The sequence below is a fragment of the Scaptodrosophila lebanonensis genome, unplaced genomic scaffold, assembly GCF_003285725.1.
Source record: "Scaptodrosophila lebanonensis strain 11010-0011.00,11010-0021.00 unplaced genomic scaffold, SlebRS2 tig00000024-arrow-pilon, whole genome shotgun sequence".
NCBI classification, from domain to species: Eukaryota; Metazoa; Arthropoda; class Insecta; order Diptera; family Drosophilidae; genus Scaptodrosophila; species Scaptodrosophila lebanonensis.
The window spans coordinates 16848817-16869399 of NW_022060538.1; the positions used below are offsets into that span (position 1 = coordinate 16848817).

The 20583-nt window shown below is 39.7% G+C and overlaps 1 protein-coding gene across 1 annotated transcript; it reads right to left on the reverse strand.

The window, feature by feature from the left end:
• Positions 1–15026: 15026 nt before the first annotated feature.
• Positions 15027–16104, reverse strand: LOC115621492. The gene has a single exon (XM_030515160.1). The coding sequence runs from the start codon at positions 16102–16104 to the stop codon at positions 15178–15180; it is 927 nt and encodes a 308-aa protein (XP_030371020.1). The 3' UTR covers positions 15027–15177.
• Between the last annotated feature and the right edge of the window lie 4479 nt (positions 16105–20583).

Sequence of the window (20583 nt, forward strand, 5' to 3'; positions counted from 1 at the left end):
AGGGCACTGCAGAGCCATCAACCTCCACGTCATCAATCAGCAGCCATTAACACCGAAGAGTCCAATCCAGATCCGAGGTCTTTTATTGCACGAAGCCGGCGCTGTCACGATATCGAGCACTTTATATCCGCATGTATATAGACATGTATGAGGGTATGTGCCTGGTCATTGCAATCATATAATTTCGTTTGATTTTTATTTAATTGAAATTTATAAAAGTAATAAGTTATGAAAAACAAAACACCCCACATTATACCTTGCAGCGCAAGAGCCACAAGTCTCCCGTTTCAGATGGGCAGCTTTAAGGGATTGGTAGGTAGTTAGTTGCAGAAGTCGGGTATAATTTCCTTGTTTACTTAAGCCATAGTTTGATCCATTGTGCTGCCGCGTGAATTGTTCCCCTGGCATTCTGCGTATTTTTCAGACCCATCTGGAAGTCCTGGTCCTGAATTGGGATATATCCCTCGGTTTTTTCGTAGATAATGCTGAACGAGTCGGTTGGAAGTATTCTTCTAAAAACCGGCGTCGGCGTGGGAGGTGGGTCACTCTTTCTCTCTCTTGCTCATAGCTCCGACAGAAGTCGCTGTAGGAAAGCCGAAATCTGGCGGGATGCGTTCTTACCAGCCAGTTTTCGGTCAAAGCCCTGATCACAACCGATCAATGGATTCAGCTTAGTTTCCAACTAATAGTTTAAAGCTGACCATTACTTATCCGGAAGGAGAGGACCAGTGTCACTATGTCTTGCCAGCTCGTCGGCTATGCAATGTATGCCTGTATGACCCAATGTCCTGGGAATTAAGTGTAAAAATTACAATCTTTAAGTTTCCTTACAAAATGGAACATTTATGCAACTCGGCTTAAAAGACATAGTTTACGACAATTTTTTTCTTCCGAGTTTGACAAATATCCCATTTTAGATAAAAAATTCCCTTAAAATGTCAAGTGCAAAATATTGAAATCAGGGCTCTCTGAAGTATGTATTGCATTACTAGTTTCGAGAACTGCTGGGCTCGTATCATGCTCATGTTTGTGAAAAGTGCAATTCATGGCCCTGCTGGAAGTTTCAAGCCCTGCTGTGTTGGTTGCTGTGTCTTAATCAATTGTGAAAGAAATGTGAAATTAAATGAAGAATAATGAGATTTATTTTCTGTACTTTTTTACTCTTCGATTCACTCATGTCTTTCAGTTGTTGATTACTTTTACTAGCACTGTTCATTTATGGTTTTACATTGATCTGTTTTCCTGCAGTTAAGACTGCGATGCTTGATGGCTTTGATTGTCATATGCGGGTATGAATATAGTGTAAACCACAAACAAAGATGGCCTGAACTTGGGCAAGGAAAATTTTATGGCCTGGCTAATGAAAATAATTTGTTTTGCGGCTAACACCGATTGCTGGACGAGACAAGCTACCTAAGCTTGTACGAGTACATTTACCATTGGAAACTGCATTCAAGACAGATGCACATATTCTCAGAGGCCGACGCTTTCACATTTCATCAGAAAGTGTCAAATTGACAATGGAGCTAACCAAATAAATTGTACTTGTATGTGTGCGAGTGTTTCAATAGTTTGAGTTCTGCATTATGAGCTGTGGTAGCTGTGGTAGCTGTGGTCAGCACACATTTTGAGATTAGAGTTTCCAAATTGGTTTAACAATAGGGGTGCTTTAAGCACTAGGTGGCGGGCAAGCATGCAGGACATCTGATTCTTTGTTTCTAGCAAGCTCGACCGGATTGTTGTGCTACTTAATTAAACAAATAGAAATAGTGTGTGTAGGCGTCATGAAGGAACCACTAATAGAGGTTTCTGTGCATTTGATCTCTAAGTTATTGTGGGCATGCGTTGGGTTTAGGATGTGCTTTTGGCAGCTGAGATGAAAACTTAGTTTAGCATTTTATATTTTATTTTAATTGAATGAATTGAAAGTAGCAATTGTGTATAAAGATTAAGTATCCCCAAAAACTTAATCCCAGGCAATGACAATAAATGTGGATGGAAAAGTTGCTCAAATTAAAAGGTGCAACCATCGATACAGAAAAGCTCGAAATTATATTGATATTATGGACTGAAGTGTTCGGTTTCTGTAAAGAGTTGCTTGAATATTGTGGGAGTGATTGCAAGAAACAGGCATGCCTTTAAGCCAGAATCAACTGAAGCAGGGAGCCGATCCATTTTCATTTGTTAAAAAGGAATCAAAATAAGGAAATGATTGTTTATACTCTGTACATGAAATGTACAAGAGTATACTAGGTTTGCGCGAGCTGAAAAATGTAATAGGCAGAAGGAAGCGTGACAGACCCCACAAAGTATATATATTCTTGATCAGCGTGACAAGACTAGCCCTGTCTGTCTGTCCGTCTGTCCGTATGAACACCTGGATCTCAGAGATTATAAGAGGTAGAGACACCAAACTTTGCACAATATGTGTACGCTGTGCAAGTTTGTTTTATTTTTTTGATTTTCCTCCCACTTCCCCCCTATGGAGGTTTTCCCGATTCTCCATTCGTATAATCGCCTATATCTCGGAGACTATAAGACCTAGGAACACCAAATTTGAGTCCAAAATGCCTTTTGTGAATATGCAAAAAATGTGTATTTTGGAATTTCCCTCCCTCCCCCCTCTCCCACGCAATCCATAACTCCCGTATTTCTTGGAATTTCAAACTCACACTTGGCACCTCCAGTTAATGATTATAAGTCCAAATGCCAAGTTTTAAATCAATTTCAAAGTCGGGAAACCCGCCTATAGCTTCTCTGCTTGTTTTTTTTTTTTTGTGATGTAGGTTCACGTTTTTTGAGAACACAACTCTAGTATATCTTTGTCTAAGAATTTAATTTAAATCTTAAATTTTGGTTTGATGCCCTGACATGCTTATCCTTAACTGGTGTGTTACTTTGACGGAGCAGAACAAGACGAAGCAATAATCAACATACGAGAAAAGGCGCGTCTTCTTTTTTGCGTTAGACTCTAGCTGGCCAAAAGTTGACGGCACAAAGGGCGCAAGTCAAAGCCGGGGCCATTTGGCTAATTGCAAGGACGTGCAGACAGCAACGGGCTGTTGAAACTGCTCCACAAATTAGAGAGAGATGGTCTCAGCCTCTGCTGTTTAAATGCTCCAGGACTTGGCTCTTCAACTGGCCGTCTTTGCCGTCTTGGCGGCCGCACGACAGTCACGTTGAGTTAACAAAAGTGAAATAAATTATGAGCGGCTACGTATATTTTACAAAACTGTCAGCGCAGTTGCGCCAGCTAAAACATATTCAACGTCTAATTTTTTTCTTTACTCTTAGCTCGTAGCTCCTCGAGTCTCTCTCGTTTTCCTTTTGCCGGCGACAAACTTGCAAAACTCAATTCCCGCTGCAGCAAACAGTCGCGGTCCACGATGCCGCCTCCGTCGCTTCGACAACTTTTCGACATGTTGCAAGCGGCGAAAAAAGGCAGCGCGCAAAAGCGCAAAAGATATGCTTCCCTAGGCAATAAATTCAGTGTGTGTGCCAGTCACATACCGACACACTCACACCATCACACCTATGCATATACATATGTACATATACATGTCTCTACTATATATACCTGCATACTATACATGTATACGTATATACTTATACTGCTTCAAGATAACTCAGCTCCTTGGCACATACTTGGCGTTTACTTCTTTGCTGCTACTGCTACTGCTGCTGGTGCTGCGACTGCTTGAGCGTACACAAAAGTTTGTTGCCAAAAATTGTTCACCATTTGTGTGAAGTTGGCCCTCAACTCCCATCCAAGGTAGGACCGCGACAAGCCACGCTGCTGCCTATCCCTCTCAGACCTGCTGTCTAAGATGCTCGCATATTTTGCTGGCGTGAAATACCTTAAGGCTTTTGCCGAACATTTTATTTCAGGCGGCGCTGTTGTTGCCATAAACATGCACACACACTCACAAACAGACACACACACAAACGCACACATGCCACCTTCCACTGCAAGAGGCAGTCAACTTTGCGGAAAATCGTTTGAAGCGCTTTGCACTTCGTCGACATCTTTTTGCTGCTTTCATGCTTGCCAAGTGCTTGCAAGTGTGCGTGAGTGAGTCTATGTGTATGTGTGTGTGCATGTGTATGTATGTGTGCGAGTGTTCTGTCAACCTTGCATTGTTTTGCAAGCGCTGTGGCTGTTGCCGTTGTTGCCATTGTTATTGTTGTTCTTGTTGCCATTGTTGGCAACAGCCGCCCGTAAACCCGAATTGTCATTTTGGGGTTTACTATTTATGGATTTTTATTGTGGCTTGTCTCTTGCATTTGACATGAAGTTTCAAAAAGCACCACGAAAATGCCAGTAAACGCTATTGCTTGTATCTATGCCTTGTTGCTAATTTTAGGGTTGTATTGTCGCTCCTCGTGTCTGTAAACTTCAATTACATAAAGTGCATTTTTGGTGAGCTGCCAAGCAAATGGAGATGCAGTGAAGAGAAAGTTTTGCTAGACCCTAAAACGAGCTCAATGCAATGTTTTTGCCTAATAGGTATCATAACAAACATGTACAAAATATTTAATCTTTATGTTTGCGTGATACACATACTGGACGGAGAGAACATTGGCTCTTTATTCATTTACAGCAGAGTCCTATCTATCAGTATAATTAAAAATGATGTTCCTTTTTTGTACCGAAATATCGACAATATCCAATTTACCTTTTTGTCTAGACAGAAATCGGATCAGCTATACTAATATTATAATAGACAAATCTTGAGACGTAAATTAATTTAGTTATTGTTCTCTGTTTCAAATATATTCAAATCGCTTCATCAGTCTTCACCGGAATACTTGTACTTTTCAAGCACAATTTTGGACCCAGTTTAAGTGAGTTCTAGTTTTGTTTTCGTTTCAATCACCAATATTTACTAAGTTCATAGTACCATCAATTCAGGATGGTCTTTAGGCCTGATAGGATTAGCTCAAGCCATTATAAATGACTTTGTCTGCTTTTAGTCAACAAATCGTTAGTTAGAGCCGATAGTCTATGCAAATATTTGTACTCTACTATTTCTCACTTTTCACTTTGCTTTCTCAACATTACTTGCCGCCCATAACTCATTTACGCAGCTGCACGTGTCAACAAACCGACTGTGACATCGAAGGCGGAGTCGGTCCATGTATGGCCGGTGTAGCCTACCTTCCGGTTGCCACACAAAACACATCCGCTACATACATATTCATCCACACACACACACACACACACACACACACACACACACATACAAACACCATCATCCTTACAAAGCAACAGAAAGCAAACAAACAAACACGGGAACCGCAACGATGCGCGCCTTGGCAATCAATCCAAATGATATACACATTTCAGACTGCAGACCCTAGACTTTGGCCCGTCCATCTTTTGCTTGCTTAGAGCCTGGCCCAATATTTGATGTATTTGACATATAGACTACACTGGCAGCCTTTGGCTGTGTGCGCCATTGTTCATGTGACGTGTGAGGCCGAAAACAATATGTCTCAGTCGTTAGCAGACAGTCTGGTCTGTGCTTAAGCCTAAGCAGATTTCGCAGTTAACTGAACAGTCTTAAGAAAGATTACCATATTACTCATACGCCTCGTGGTATTATCTGGCCAAATAAGAACTTCATATTGAAAGTGCCCCGTCTTCCCCCTTTTGCTTCCTCGTCCACATGCAAATTATACAATTGGCTGCATTAAAAATGCATTAAATTTTGTTGTGTATATACAACAGCAGTTTGTACAGAAAATTTGAGCAACAAAGCATGTTCATACTTACTTTTTATATGCATTGCAACTGTGTAATTCAATAGGAAGGGAGCAAGCCTTATTTGTGCCAGCAAAATAATCAAAATCAAAGCACCAGGCATACTTACTGAAAGCCTGGCCTCCATCTAATTAAAATAGGGCGTTCATGTAACCGCCGTTGCCGTTGCCGTTGCTGTTGCTGTTGCCGTTTTTGACGGAAATATTTCCTGGGCGTGCCAAAAAGCGGAAGCAGCGACAAGCCGAGAGACAAGGACTTGGCCAACGCAAAACTATAGTAGCCGGCTGGCTCGGTGGCTGGTGGTTCAGTAAGCGTAACGAAATGCGCATAAAACAGCAGAATTTACAACCAGAAAGAGTCATTCTTAATGTGCCATGGCGACCGCAGTAGTAGGAGCAGGAGCAACATCAGGAGCCGCCGTAGTACCCGTAGCAGCCGAAACAGCCGCACATGCCGACAATGACTGTGCCAGTCCAGTGACCACTCCATACCACTACACTACACTACACGCCTGTCCAGCTTCTTCTTTGGTCTGCGGCCCCATTTCCAGTGTTTATTCATTGTGCCTTTTTAGAGCTTCCGTTTCGTCACGCATAACGCTTTCGAATGACACCAACATCAAAATGATCAACATTATTTGCCCAACGACACGATGTGTTGTGCGAGTGTGTGTGTATGTGTGTTTGTGTGTGAGTATATGTGTCTATAAAATGTGAGCTTCTCAAATGCCACGAGTTTCAAGCTACAACTACAAAATGGGACGAGAGACTATTTCTATGTCGTCGTGCCGGCCATGTTGTGGAAGATGCGTTATTCAGCAAACTATTTAGCCAATAGGCGAGGTGTTTCAATTGCCACTCTACTTGTATTCCTATATGTATTTGTATGTATGTAAAGGCATATCACAAAAGCGTATATGTACAAATGGCAAAATGCCTGACAAAATGGCGCCGTGTCTTGTTTTATTAGGTGCACTTCAAATGCTTGCGGCACACCCTTCTGCATGCCTTGTGCGTGACATGGCGTATGCGTAATTTTATGAGCTTGTTCTTTTTATAGCAATTGACATCATTTCTTTGTGTCCTGAGTGTGGCAGCAAATATTTGTGAATATTATAATTTGGATGCCAAGTACGAGCGCAAATGAAATTTAATTACACATTACTAACAAACACTCACACGCACACACACAGCAACTCGTACACAGACGTGAACATAAACAAACAATTTATGTAATTACATGGGCAGCCGCTGCCCTTAATGCTCTTCCGACTGCCCGCAGCCGTTGCGCTTAATTGATTGCTTTATTATTTTTTGTAAGTACCCCGTTTGTTGTTCTTGCTATTTTTTTGTATTGCAAACAATAACAACAACACTAACAACAGGCACAAAACTGAGCGGCACATATAGTACAACACGGCAATGAATCTCAGTTTTAATAATGACGACAGCAGCAACTGTAACATTAACAGAGCAGTAAAAAGTGCAGCTTAAATGCATGTAAATATTATGATAAATAAATTTGTTAACATTGTCAACACATTAAATATGATGGTAACTTAATTACACAGGTAAACAAATGCTCGTGTAAAATTTAACAAAGAAAATAGAAAACAATACAGAATGTTGCAGTTGATCAAGCCCGACAGTGGAAGATGAATATGGCTATATTGATTCATGTTATTATCCTTATTCTGTTACAAATGTTCGATTTACTAAAATTCCTCAATATCCTCCAGTTACAGGTTATGAGAAGCCTAACAAAAAATTTAACATAATTTCAATAATATTTAATAACTTACATATGTCGTCAATGCATTCGCTTAATAAGCTCGGTTCACATTTCCAAACACGTTCGAAAATGAAAATGTCTTTAGCAAAGAAAATAAATAAAATGAAAATACAAATGATGGTTTCAAATACAATTAATATAAAGCTGCGCAAACAGTTTCCGTAATATTTACCTAATATATGATAATGGAATATCATTTAAGTCCGTTCGATAAAAATATAACTCCAATGTATTATTCTTTTGGGACCTGGGAAATTAAAATTAAATAGAGGTATCCAAGTTTTCAATTTTAAATGTTTTGAATATAGGTAAGTGTTTATATTACAAGAAAATGTGTAAATGAATGAATGAAATGCCTCCTCCTTTGTCTTCAGCTAATTCTTTATACATGTGGTACGTTTTGTGGGCTGTTGCCACATTATTCTCCAATTTATGATGATTTATGATATATTTATGATAGGTAGCAATAAATCGGTAGTGCAATCCATCTTAACGGTATAGTATATACTATGTATGTACAAAGACAGTGCAGTTATTTATTTGGTGAAATAGTTGCCTCTTCCGTATTTCTTCGCATTCCTTCTAATCCATATAGCATGCAAAGCGTAATCGAATCAGCCAAATATCTCTTACTGATTTAAGCCGGCATTAAAGCGTTTTACAAGCAATTATGCATAGCATCGGCCCCCTCTTTCAATGCACACAGCAAATACGAGTTCTGGCAACTGAGTGCATGCTTTTATGAGCTTCAGCAAATATGTAAGGATTGCAAAGCTGAATTGCTGAGCAAATATGTTGACAAATATACAAACACACGCACATACCCAGGCACTAACTGCTGCACCGCCTGCGGCGAAATTATTTTGGAGCGGCATATCAACATCCGGGTGAATAATAAGTCACTACTACACTTCACGGCTGCAATTCAAATCAAGTTTCCTTTAAAATGCAACGCCATTTGATTATTACGTCATGGCAACATTTTAATGCCACTTCACATTGATGCAACGCGTTAAGCTCAGCACAAACACCAAATGCGCAATTGTGGCTGTGATTTTTCAACTTCGCAATTGCCACTCGAAGTGTCGAGCAACTGTAAATCAACAGCGTGGCGTGGCGCTCTCACTTACATAACCCTCCCACACCCACACAGTACCTCGCCACAATGCATGCGACAAGCAGTTCAAGTGTCATTTGTACATCAGCGGCTGGGGCAGATGTGTTCGTTGCAAACAAACCAAAAACACCTTAGTGAGCTATGCAGTTAAAATAAATTAAATAAAGATCAAATTAATTGCTATACTATATTCGTATAGTTATAAAGAGAACAGGCGACTATTCAGCCAACCACTTGTCGTCACCCACATGCCCATGCCCCAAGCCAAATACTAGCTGATTTATTTAAATTTTCTGGGAAATTTATGGCCATGTCTGAAAATGGGCGGTACGAAAATGATGGTGCCGCCAACCCAGACAGCGCTTCAAGCTCTTAATCCTCACCTAATTTTAAATTGAAACCTATGCGACTGTCTTCATCGCATTCGTCGCTTGCATGCACAAATCGACTCAAGCGAAGTGTATCAAGTGTGTCTGATTTTCGCCGCCTGCCAGCCAAAAACGTCGACCGCACAAATCGCTGGCGATTAAAAGGCAATTTCACGCATTGCTCGACCACTCACATAAATCACAGATCGTATTACGTATACGAGGGGGAGATTGGTGGGCAACTACCGAGACGAAATAGAAACACAAAGACTGTCCACTCAATAATCAAAAAAAGCAAAACTTTATAACTGAGTTTAAAAATATCGAAAATCCTCAAACTGATTTAACATCATCATAAATATTAACATTAATTGATAAAGAATTGATTTGAGATTGGATTACCTTAGCTTACATAGATGAGAAGCATTGAGAAGGTCATCGAAGCACCCACATATAAGCAACAATATGTAGGACAATAGGACAGCTTTATTTAACATCAAATCCTATAATGTCATTTTTAGGATCCCAAATCATTATTATATGGTATCAAATGGTTCCATACCGACTGCTCTTGGAGTTATAGTTGTACATGTACATATTGAAAATATTGCGATTAGCAATAAGATTACTTCAAGAAAGGTGCATCTCCAATCCATAACGTGTAGATGTAAATGCTGTGCTCACAGAAGTGTGTCGCAACAAAGAGCGAGATTTATGTACACATCAGGTAATAAGCCCACTATAAACTGAGAACTAAGCCAGAAAACCATTGTGTAAAGCGTAGTCAGTGCATCTAGATATTTTGTCTGCAGGCAAATACTTTCTAGTTTCTCTGTAGGGTATTTAAAAATTAGGACGAACTAGAACAAAATATGACCAGCACCAACGGGAGTTCTAGCTGAATCCTGAGGTAATATTAAGTTAACTGCTTAAAAGCAATAGCCAAGTAAAACCAAAATAAAAACATAAATTGCACCGGAAAAGTTAAATTTTAAATTATTTATTAGATCTTGAACATAGCTCAAGCTTTATGCTAAGCAAGAATCGGCAATGATTCAGAAAAAGTGTCAAATAAAATTTAAAAAAAAAAAAACAACTTAATATTGAGAGTTGGATAGTACAGTACAGAGAATATAAATATTTAGTATAGTATATATAGTTTATAGCATACTGTTTTATAGTTCGAATTGCACTGCGAGGAAACATTCAATTCTAAAAGACAGATTTCTTTATCAATTATAGCTCTAGCTGTCAGTTTTCTCAAATCTTTAACTATTTAATATCATATGGGTTTCAAGATTTACTAATAATAATCCATTGAACGTATTTATTTAAAGAAAATATTATACTTTTTTTCTTTTGAATTGCATTTTTGAAGCCATTAACAGGCATAGAGAAACTCAAATTGTCGATTTTGCGCCAGATGTTGGCAGACATATTCGTGCAGACTGTCAAAAGACATGCAGATAAATCGTTTGCCCAGTTTTGACATTCAAATTCAATATTTCATGCATTTCGTTTTTATTGACAAACTGCCATGAGTTTAGCTGCAACTGAACAGATGTGCAAACTATGCCATCAATTTATGTTCTGCTCTTCAAATAAAAATCGCTGGAGAGAGGCGAACCCATTGAATCATCGCATATTGACTCGTAGTAAACATACTTCTTCATAAATACATGCACATGAATATACATTTCTGGAAACTTTGGGCTATTTCAGCAGTAATGTTGAAATTGCCTGACGAATTAACTGACCATTTAGATAATTAGGCATCAATAATCAGCAAAGACGTGCATAGGTAAGGTACAGGTACAGACCTGTTACAAAACCAAATGGAGTTTTGTTGCTTGGTCAACTCTTCACAATGTCATCGTTGTAGTTTTCCAGTCGTAGTAATTAAGCCAACATCGAATTAGGCCATCAATCATTGCATTGAGTTATGACTGGGCATAAATTTCAAAAAGGCTTGCCAAAACTTAAATATGCATTGAAGCTTAAGTTGTGCAACCAGAGCCCGAAAATGCGACGGCATTTAAATACAAAGTGTCGGATAAATCAATGAAATTGAAAAGCAAATTGAATTTTCTGACTGCTGTCGACTGAGAAGAGTAGAGAAGTCGGCGCAGACGGAACGGAAATTGCATTTGGCTAAGGCGGCACTTAGAAATAAACACGAGTGTGAGCACAAATACGAGTACATACTAGTGTATAGACTTCAGAATGCAGAGCAGACGGACTGGTGGGCGTTAGCAGCAAGTGACATTGAAATATTTATATAATATAAGTATTTGATTGATTAATCAATACGTTCAGCTTGAGCTGTGCACAGCCTTTAAAGCTAATCACTCTTCATTGACTTAAAGGATAATTTTCGTATCGAAAATTTTAGCGCCATGTGATAAGTTAGATATAATTTATGGCTTCGAATTTCAAAGCGATTTCGATGCTGTTAGCGGTGGTCCGCACGATAAATTTACAGTTTCCAAAACGTTATTAATTGCTAATTAACGATGAATATGATTAATGTAGCTTTGAATACTCACACATACCATATATACTATATACCTACATAAGGTATCTGCTTCCATGGCGCAGCAAGCGCCGTCAGTCACGTGTGACTTTCTTTCATACACATATATCTCAGCATGAAACTGCCGAGTAATGTAATTACATATATACGCTCATACCCAATACATTTTGTACTATAGCCAAACTATTCATCATATCGTGCTAGTCGGCGTGTCGGTCGGCGAAACGTGGCGTATACGCAATGTGCATACTAGAATGTATGTATATGTTTATGGGCTATAACTAGCTGTGCTTGCAAGAAAGGTTAACTAATTAACATGTCAAAGCCATCTATAACGTTTTGGCCCCGCAAACCACTCTAGCTCGCCACAATATCTTCGCGTTGAGGCGTAAATCCAGCCTTATTACGCCTTAACAATCGCAAGCTTTGGGCACATTATAAAATATCCAAGCACATTTGCCGGCCCATAACATTTACACATGCAAGCAAGTATGTATATGTATGTATATCTATTTTGATTAATCCTTTGTCAATGACTTTGGGAGAAAACCGAATTAGTTCCTACCGCCCGTTTGGTTGCCGGTTGCTGTGCCCAGGCAGCCATAAAACAAAACGGTTGTTTGCACACATTCAACATTTTCAACTGACCTTAATTATATCTAAAAACCCAAGTTGGCACAAAATGAGGCATACCATTTAATTATGTCATAAACAAGATTAATACACAAAGTCCTTTAAAACTGCAAGGGAATGTCTTGGCATGTGTTCAATTTGCCAAGTCTGTAAACTACTAATTTCAGCCATACGAGCATTTTTATGGTCTAAACTATATGAAAATATGTAGTATACCGTATATATTATACCCTCTGCGGCTCAGTATTTAACTGAACTTAATATTAAATCAAATTTGTTTTTATCATATTTGTTAGTTTATTATAGGCTGTACCCAAAGGGTAAAAGGCTATACTAGTTTTGTGCGAATGTATGTCACATACGGAAGAAGACGTGGCAGACAAAGTACATATATTCTTGATCAGGCCATTCGTTATAATCATGTCCGTCTGTCTGTCCGTCTGTATGAACGCAAGGATCTCAGAAAGTAGAAGAGCTAGAATAACCAAACTTGGTGTCCAGATTCTCCTAAGTCCGAGAAAGTATGAGTTTGAGTTTTTTTTTTTTTTTTTTTTTTTTTTTTTGAGGCACCCCTTCCATCTGCCCTGCTATTACTGGTTTTCCATAACTCTCAAATTTGGTAGTCACATCCAATTAGTGATTATGAGTCCTTGTGCCAAGTTCCATTATAATAGGTTGATTTAACAGGAAGTTATAGCCATATAAATCATCTTGTTCCAACACTGCCTGCGGCTGTTGTTTTGTTTTTGTTGCTGCTTTGCAGAGGCACTCGAGACATACACAGACACACATAAACAAGCATAATTAGTATACACATATGTGCAGAGTATTTCAAAGTCAACACACCCGACTTTAGCTTCTCCACTTGTTTTTTTGTGGAGTGGCACAGGGTATTTAAGAGTTGAGCTCGCTCGACTTTAGCATTTCTGTTTATAACAGTTTGGTGAAGCTTAAATACATAAATTATTACTATTTTGATTTCGGTAACTATTTATGTCCGCACAATAAAGTCTGATAGACCGATTATACTACTGATCTATTGGTCAACACCATGAAGACTTTTTTGGAACTCGATATAGCCATGTCCGTCTGTATGAGCTCAAGGATCTCAGGAAGTTCAAGAGCTAGATTAACCAAACTTGGTTCAATTTTGGCATTTACATCCAGTTAGTGCTTATGTGTTCGTATGCCAAGTTTCATCATGATTGGTCCATTCTGAAGAAAATTATAGCCATAAATAAAATCGCTGCACACGCTCTGCTTGTAGCTCTCCCCGCAGCTGTTGTTGTTGTTGCTGCTTTGGTTTAACTTTGTGCTACATATGTACATACACGCATAATACATAAACATATCTTCTATGTATGTATTAATTTTCGTTATTAATTTAATTAATTAATTCCATTTTTTTTAAACAATTTAATTTTTTTTATTTTTCCTTTTTTGTGGAGAGTATTTTACTGTCGGGTATTTATGCTCAACTGTAGCGTTCTCTCTTGTTTTTTCTTTTAATTTCTCAAAGATTTTAAATGCAAATGTGTATATCTGAATCACAAAAACAACACAGGTTCATGTTAATTCATGGCTATAAGTTCATTGTTAATTGAGTTTTTAAGATAAGCTTGCCTCATAAACGAATACGCCTTACAATAATGCTAACGTTAAAATCGAAATGAAAAGAGCTAGCGGATAAATAGATGGTGCCTAAGAGAATCACAAAACAGAGAACGCTACAGTCGAGCAAGCCCGACAGTGAAATACCCTGTACCCAACTAAACTTCCGACACTGAGGTATTTGCGCCGCTAGCAGAAGCATAAGGACGAAGAGCGAACTTGATGCTGCAGCGTGTAGGCGTAGTACCGGAGTGAAATTGTTTCGCTTATTTCTTAGATTTAACCGATTCAGACCGATGGAATTTGAAACAAAAGTAGAGAGTTATATATAAATTATGTGTGTGCAAGGTTTGGTCAATGTCGCTTCTGAAATGTGAACGGAATTGACGAAATTCTGTAGCGGGGGAACGGGGGGAAAATTCAAAAAAGTAAAATAAACTCGTATAGACTAGGGACTAGAAGCGTCTGCATACCAAGTTTGGCCTTTGTACGCTCATCCGCTTTGTACGCTTCATCCAGACAGACGGACAGACGGACGGACGGACATTTCTAGATCGATTTCACTCGTCATGCTGATTCAGAATATATATACTTTATGGGGTCGACGATGCTTCCTTCTGCCTGTTACATACTTTGCACAAACCTAATACACCCTTTTTACCCTACCGGTACAGGGTATAGAAAAACGTAATCTAGTACTGTTCCGGACTTAGGAGGAAATTTTGCTTAGAAACTTGGGTACCTCTAGCTCTTATACTTTCGGAGATGCTGGCATTCTTACAGACAAACAAATCGTTTTGTTATGGTAATCCAGAATACATATGCTTTGTAGATTCTACCAAACTTTCTCCTGCGTGTGAAGCTGAGCAATGCACATATGTTTTTGTAAAATATATACATCATTTAATTTTTGTAGCAAGACGATTTGCGCTGAATTTTTCTTTTGTTTCCGGTTATTCCATCTGCTCAATATGCCATCTTGTTTTAAGCACATGCTAGCAGTTACGCCAAATGTTTATGACGGACAAGAAAAAGGTATCAAGCTTTTCTAATCTTTGTACATCGTCTTGCAAACGTTGCACGAGTGTTTATGGGATAAGTCAATCCCCAGGCGGCGAACCAGTCCGACAATTATATTCCAGACGAAGCGGGCCGGTGAGCGGAATGAAGTATTACTTCTTAATGGTGCTAAATAAATAACAAATAAAATTAATAGTTTCAATCTAAAGAAGAAGCTTTTACTGCTTTAATATCTATTATATTTACAAAATTGTTTTGTTGGACACTGAAATTTCCCTCAAACTACTTTCCCCTTGTGCCGAAGCCAGGTAGCTTTTTGGCATCAAGGTCAGCTGAAGTCCTACTCCGTGGCGGCCGGGTGACGATGCCGCAGCTGCAAGCCATACTTGTGATTCTTGTGCTTATAAACGCCATTCTTGCCACGCTTGCGTATGCAGCGATGATTGCGGCCCATGACCTCATATGGTCGACACCGTCGTCCACTACTGAGCCGACGACCCGGCAGAAAAACGTACTTTCTCGGTCTATTGTGTGCATAAAGCTTTGTATCTGGCCCATTGGATTTATCGGAGCTGCCATGAGCGCCAGGCCTATTGGAACCGTGATGGTGCTGGTTGTTTGAATGTCGCGGTTCAAGCGGCTCCTCCAAGTTGTATGTAGCTTTATCGCTTCCGGCTTTGAGCACCTTATTACCAGCCAGGATATTAAAACCGACTGGAGCTCGGTGTGAACGTCGATGCGCGGCTCTTGGCTTCTCCGCGCAACCGAAAGGAGTAAGTATCTCGTTATCTTTACATTTGATCTTATCCATAAAACCAGCCTTCTTCTTTGCATCATCCAGATTCTCATCATCCCAAACACGATTCACCACACTATCAAGAAGTTCATCCCGATTAACACATCCCTTGTTCTGGGTCATCACTTCGTCAGGCTCACAATTATAAACGATCACGTCATTTGTCTCATTGGCGCTCTGTGAAGGTTTACGGGTGGTCGCGTCATCTGGGTGGCTCTCGGTCTTAGGTGCATCTTCTGAAGGTTTATGGGTTGTCGCGCCATCTGGGTGGGTCTCGGTCTTAGGTGCATCGTCTGAAGACTTAGGGGTGGTCGGGTCATCTGTGTGGGCATCGGTCTTAGGTTCATCTCCTGCAGGATTAAGGGTGGTCGGATCATTTGTGGGGCCATCGGTCTTATTTTCATCCTGTGAAAATGACTGTATAATTCCGCCAAGTAGTAGAAGACCTAATAGGCTCCAATTCGATCTCATTTCGCTGTACATATAGTAGAGTCTAAATATTGAGCAACAGGTTTTTATACAGTTTGGTGAGAATCTGACATGGCAAGCCATCGCAATGGATTGGTTGCGGTTATGTCACGAGCGATTAAAGACCCATACGCCGCAGTCGATTTTTGTTGGCATCATTGAAACTGAGATTATAAATCAAAGTGCTCGTAATGTATAGGTATGTGTAATATCGCCCAAATTACTATTCACATAAGATATTTTAAAAAATTGAAGCAATATACGATTACAATGAAAAAGTGACACGCTTTTTTTGATCGTACCACTCGCATTATTTTTTTAAAGGGATTGATGGGGAAGGATTTGTCTATAAGTTTGAGGCATAAGAATATCACTTTGCCGACTATTCGTCACACGCCATACGCGTTTTTATCGCTGACATTTTGTATACTATATATACCGAATATAATATTTTATATATCATACATATATGTACATAATTTTATTACACCATGTATCCATAGGGCAAAAAGAGTATATTAGGCTTGTGAAAAGTATGTAACAGGCAGAAGGAAGCATCGTCGACCCCATAAAGTATATATATTCTGAATCAGCATGACGAGAGAAATCGATCTAGAAATGTCCGTCCGTCTGTCTCGATGAACCCCAGGATTTCGGAAACGGCTGAGCTTTTTTGAATTGCCCCAAGAAACTAGCGAAACAATTTCACTCCGGTACTACGCCTACAAGCTGCAGCATCAAGTTCACTCTTCTTCGTCCTTATGCTCCTGCTAGTGGCGCATATACCTCAGTGTCGGGAGTTTAGTTGGGTACAGGGTATTTCACTACCGGGCTTGCTCGACTGTAGCGTTCTCTCTTGTTTTAAAATATTGTACATACATATTTTATTTAGTACATCAACAATAATTCTGTCGATTATATAACTTAATATAATATTTTAAACTCAACTTAAGAGATAAGAAAGCCTAACACAAAGCTGTACAATAACGTCTATTAATGCCTCCGACACGTTGGGGGAATTTTATTTCCCAGTTGGCCAGCTATGCCCCAATTCACAGCCATAAGTGGTCAGAGACATTATAGACCTAAAAAACTATACAAAAAGTAAGTAGATGAGGAAAATTAATTATATTTAAGAACTAATTAGAAAAAGTAAGAAGTAGAAAGAGAAAGAGCAAAAGAGAAAAAGAAAGAAGGAAAGAGAGATAGAGAAACAGGGAAAGAGAAAGGTGGAAAGAGAGAGACAAATATTTCCTTGTTGGTCTACAAGGAACTGAAAAATTAAGGCGACCTAAGAGGGCAGAGGAGTCAGCCTCACCGATAACCAACTTGTGGAGAAAAACTACTCCAAGAACCGTCCTACGATTTACTAAGGAAGGAAGGTTTGTAAGCATCAGTCTACTAGAGCACGATGGCAAGCAGAGATTGGGATCCCAGCTTAAACCACGTAGAGCAAAAAGAAGGAATTGCTTCTGAATAGACTCAATACTTTCCTGATGCTTTATATACTGCGGAGACCAATCGCATGATCAGTATTCAAGCTCAGGGCGTACTAGAGCAGTGTAAAGAAGCTTAGTGGTATAAGGGTCATTAAATTCCTTGGACCAACGTTTAATGAATCCAAGTAATCCCTTGGCCTTATTGGCAATACTGGATATGTGAAGGTTAAAGTTCCATTTGGAATCAAAAAGAACCCCAAGGTCTTCAACAGTCGATATACATTACAATATATACTTGTACCCGTGCTGACGTACGAACCGTCCTTTTATTAAAAACTCACGGTGTGTTGTAAGGCAGCAGCGTGTGGAACTTGATTTCTATTGGACAATATCTATAATTAGAATTGTCCATATGCTTCGTTTATAAGGCGCCGCATGAGAACGTGTAATTCTATTGGTTAGCCTGTCTTAAACAAACACTGTGTTGTATGCAGCTGTGGAAGCCGCTGCGCGATGCTTGTCGCTTTATACACTTAAGCCGCAATGTGGATGCAGGCGTGGGAACGTGTTTACATATTGCATGGTGTGCGGTCTCCGTTGGTCGCTTAGGCAGACGTGGGTTACTTGTACTAGTCCTTCAACGCTGTCGTATGTTCGTGCCTGAACAATCAGCAATTAGGACAAACTGTTATATGCACGTTTATATATGAACATGTACTTATATACTAATGGATCATCTTTCACTTAAACATAGATTTCATAAATTTGGCTTGTATTTATCTATAACTTCGAAATATTTAAGAAATATACCAAAACGTTTGTTACCAATCACAGGGAACATGGCGATGTTAATATCGTTCTTCAATCAATAGATTCGAGTTGGAAGTTTGGCTTGAAATTTTTCTCAGTGAATCACTTTGGGGGTTCCCATCAACAGTGTGTATTGTTACTTTGTTGTGCAATCTCAATTTCCCACAATAAAATTAATGTTTTACGTAGCCAATTCCGAATCGTTTATTTCACATAAAAATGCGATAAATAAACGACGCGTCCTGTGCTCCACCGCCAAGGAAAGTCGAAAGTTGCAAGTTTCAGACCATGGCTGAATGAGTGGAGAAGTTTCAGTAAGAGGCGAAGGACGTCGACGAGAAGGAAGGCAGGATATGCGGCATTGCGGGTGTTGTTATTGTTGCCGTGTTGTGCACCTACAGCAGCATCGTGTATTTATAGTGCAAACAATGCAAAGGATGTTGCGCAAGGACATACGCGTTGGATTAAAGCAGTACGTAGTAAATGGCGGCGAAGGCGCCAAAGGACGAGCATCTACGGCATCAGAGCTTAAACAAAGCACTGCTCTAGGATGAACGAAAAAATGAGGAAAAGCCCTGCATTGGAACAAAGACAAAAGCTGCCACTGCGGGACTGTCAGCGACAACAACAACAACAGCAAAAGCAATAACAATACCAGCCACGTGCTACTACGAAAAATCCTTGCTATCCTGACTCTGCAATGCTGCTTCTCGTTTTTGTACATAGCTGTTGTTAAAATTTTCATGCTAATGGCCGCACGAAGCAGGCAGCGGTGGCTTTTAACCCTTGGCAAGGGTTATGCATATGTGTGTGTCTCGGTGTATATGTGTATGTAACGGGTCATTGTGCTTCCATTTTGGTCGCACCTTTACGCGCAGCTTATTTTCTTTCACTGTCCTTTGCAAATTTAATTTCAACTTATGTACCCATACACACACGCAAAAGGACGCAAGGAAGACAGGAAGGCCACACAAAAGGGCAACCAAAAGGAAATGGCTTTAATTAAGGATATCTTGTGAAATGTTTGCTCATATTTATAACATCCCAAGCAGCCGGCATCGAGTGCTGCCAAAAAGAAGAGAACGAAAAGCTAGAAAAAGGTGCGCAATCAAAAGCAGAAGATTGTTAGAAAATAAAATCGAAGAAAATACACCACAGCCCGGGAATTGGGTTGGGACGAGCGTGTAATACGCCTGGCTCGTATTTCCATCAATAGGCGCCACCTGACAGCGGCACCTCACGGATGCTAGTGACGCCGATCGGCCCACTCTGAGCCTTGCCATTTCCTTTCTTTTTTGCTAGGATTCCTGCATTGACTATTTGCCATGTTGGCTGCTTCATTTGCTTGTTTGTCTGACTAGCTGCCTGGCTGTCTGGTTGTCTGTCTGGCTGCTGGACTGCTTATTCGTTAGCCATTCTGTTTCTTTGTTTGTTTGTTGCCTGCGCTTTTGGGTACTTTGCAAAGGTAATAAGATAAAAGCTTAAGTGCCATTTGGGCCAAGTTACTTAATTGCGTGAATGGCAGCTTTGATGGGCTTCTTTGCCTTTTTTCTGGAGCAGATTGAATTTATCTGGTATTTGGCAGGCAAATGCAGGCAAATTACATTTTATAATTAGCAAGTGCATATGCTACCAGTCCCTCTCTATTCCCCTGTTCGCCCTGTTGGTCATTCTTCCTCTCAGCCTCCACCACCTCTACGGCTACTTAAGTGCAACTCATGTTTTATTCAGCACACACAAACAAACGAACATACTATATACTATACACGACAATGACAAGTAAATTTTGTCAAGTGGCAGTCGGTGAAGCTCATAAAATTCATGCAAAACACTTTGCTATTCATATATTGTAACAAGTTGTCTTTACTCTCCTGCTCTCTGTGCTGCCTCAGTGTTTGTGTAACTGTATGCCATGTCCTTTAGCCCAAGTGCTAAGTAAAAACAGCAACAATGGCAAACAAAAACAAACAACGACAAACTACAGGCAGCAACTGGCCATTGTTTTTGAAATCTACTACGCACTCCATGTGCTTTCAATGTTCGACTGTCCATAAAATATTGAATGTTTATGAATTTTAAGATACATTTACTTCATTTACATAATCTGTGTCAGTACAAAAGCAAAGATGAAAACGCTGGCAAGTAAGTTCTATTTGGCTAGCATAAACGTGGCCTTAGCCTCGGCTTAAGGCTTGAAGGTTGAACAGAAATCTCAGTACCTTTTACAAATTAA

Excerpts from the sequence above, each read along its gene's own strand:
- LOC115621492 (XM_030515160.1), bottom strand. The coding sequence starts at position 16,104 with ATGAGATCGAATTGGAGCCTATTAGGTCTTCTACTACTTGGCGGAATT.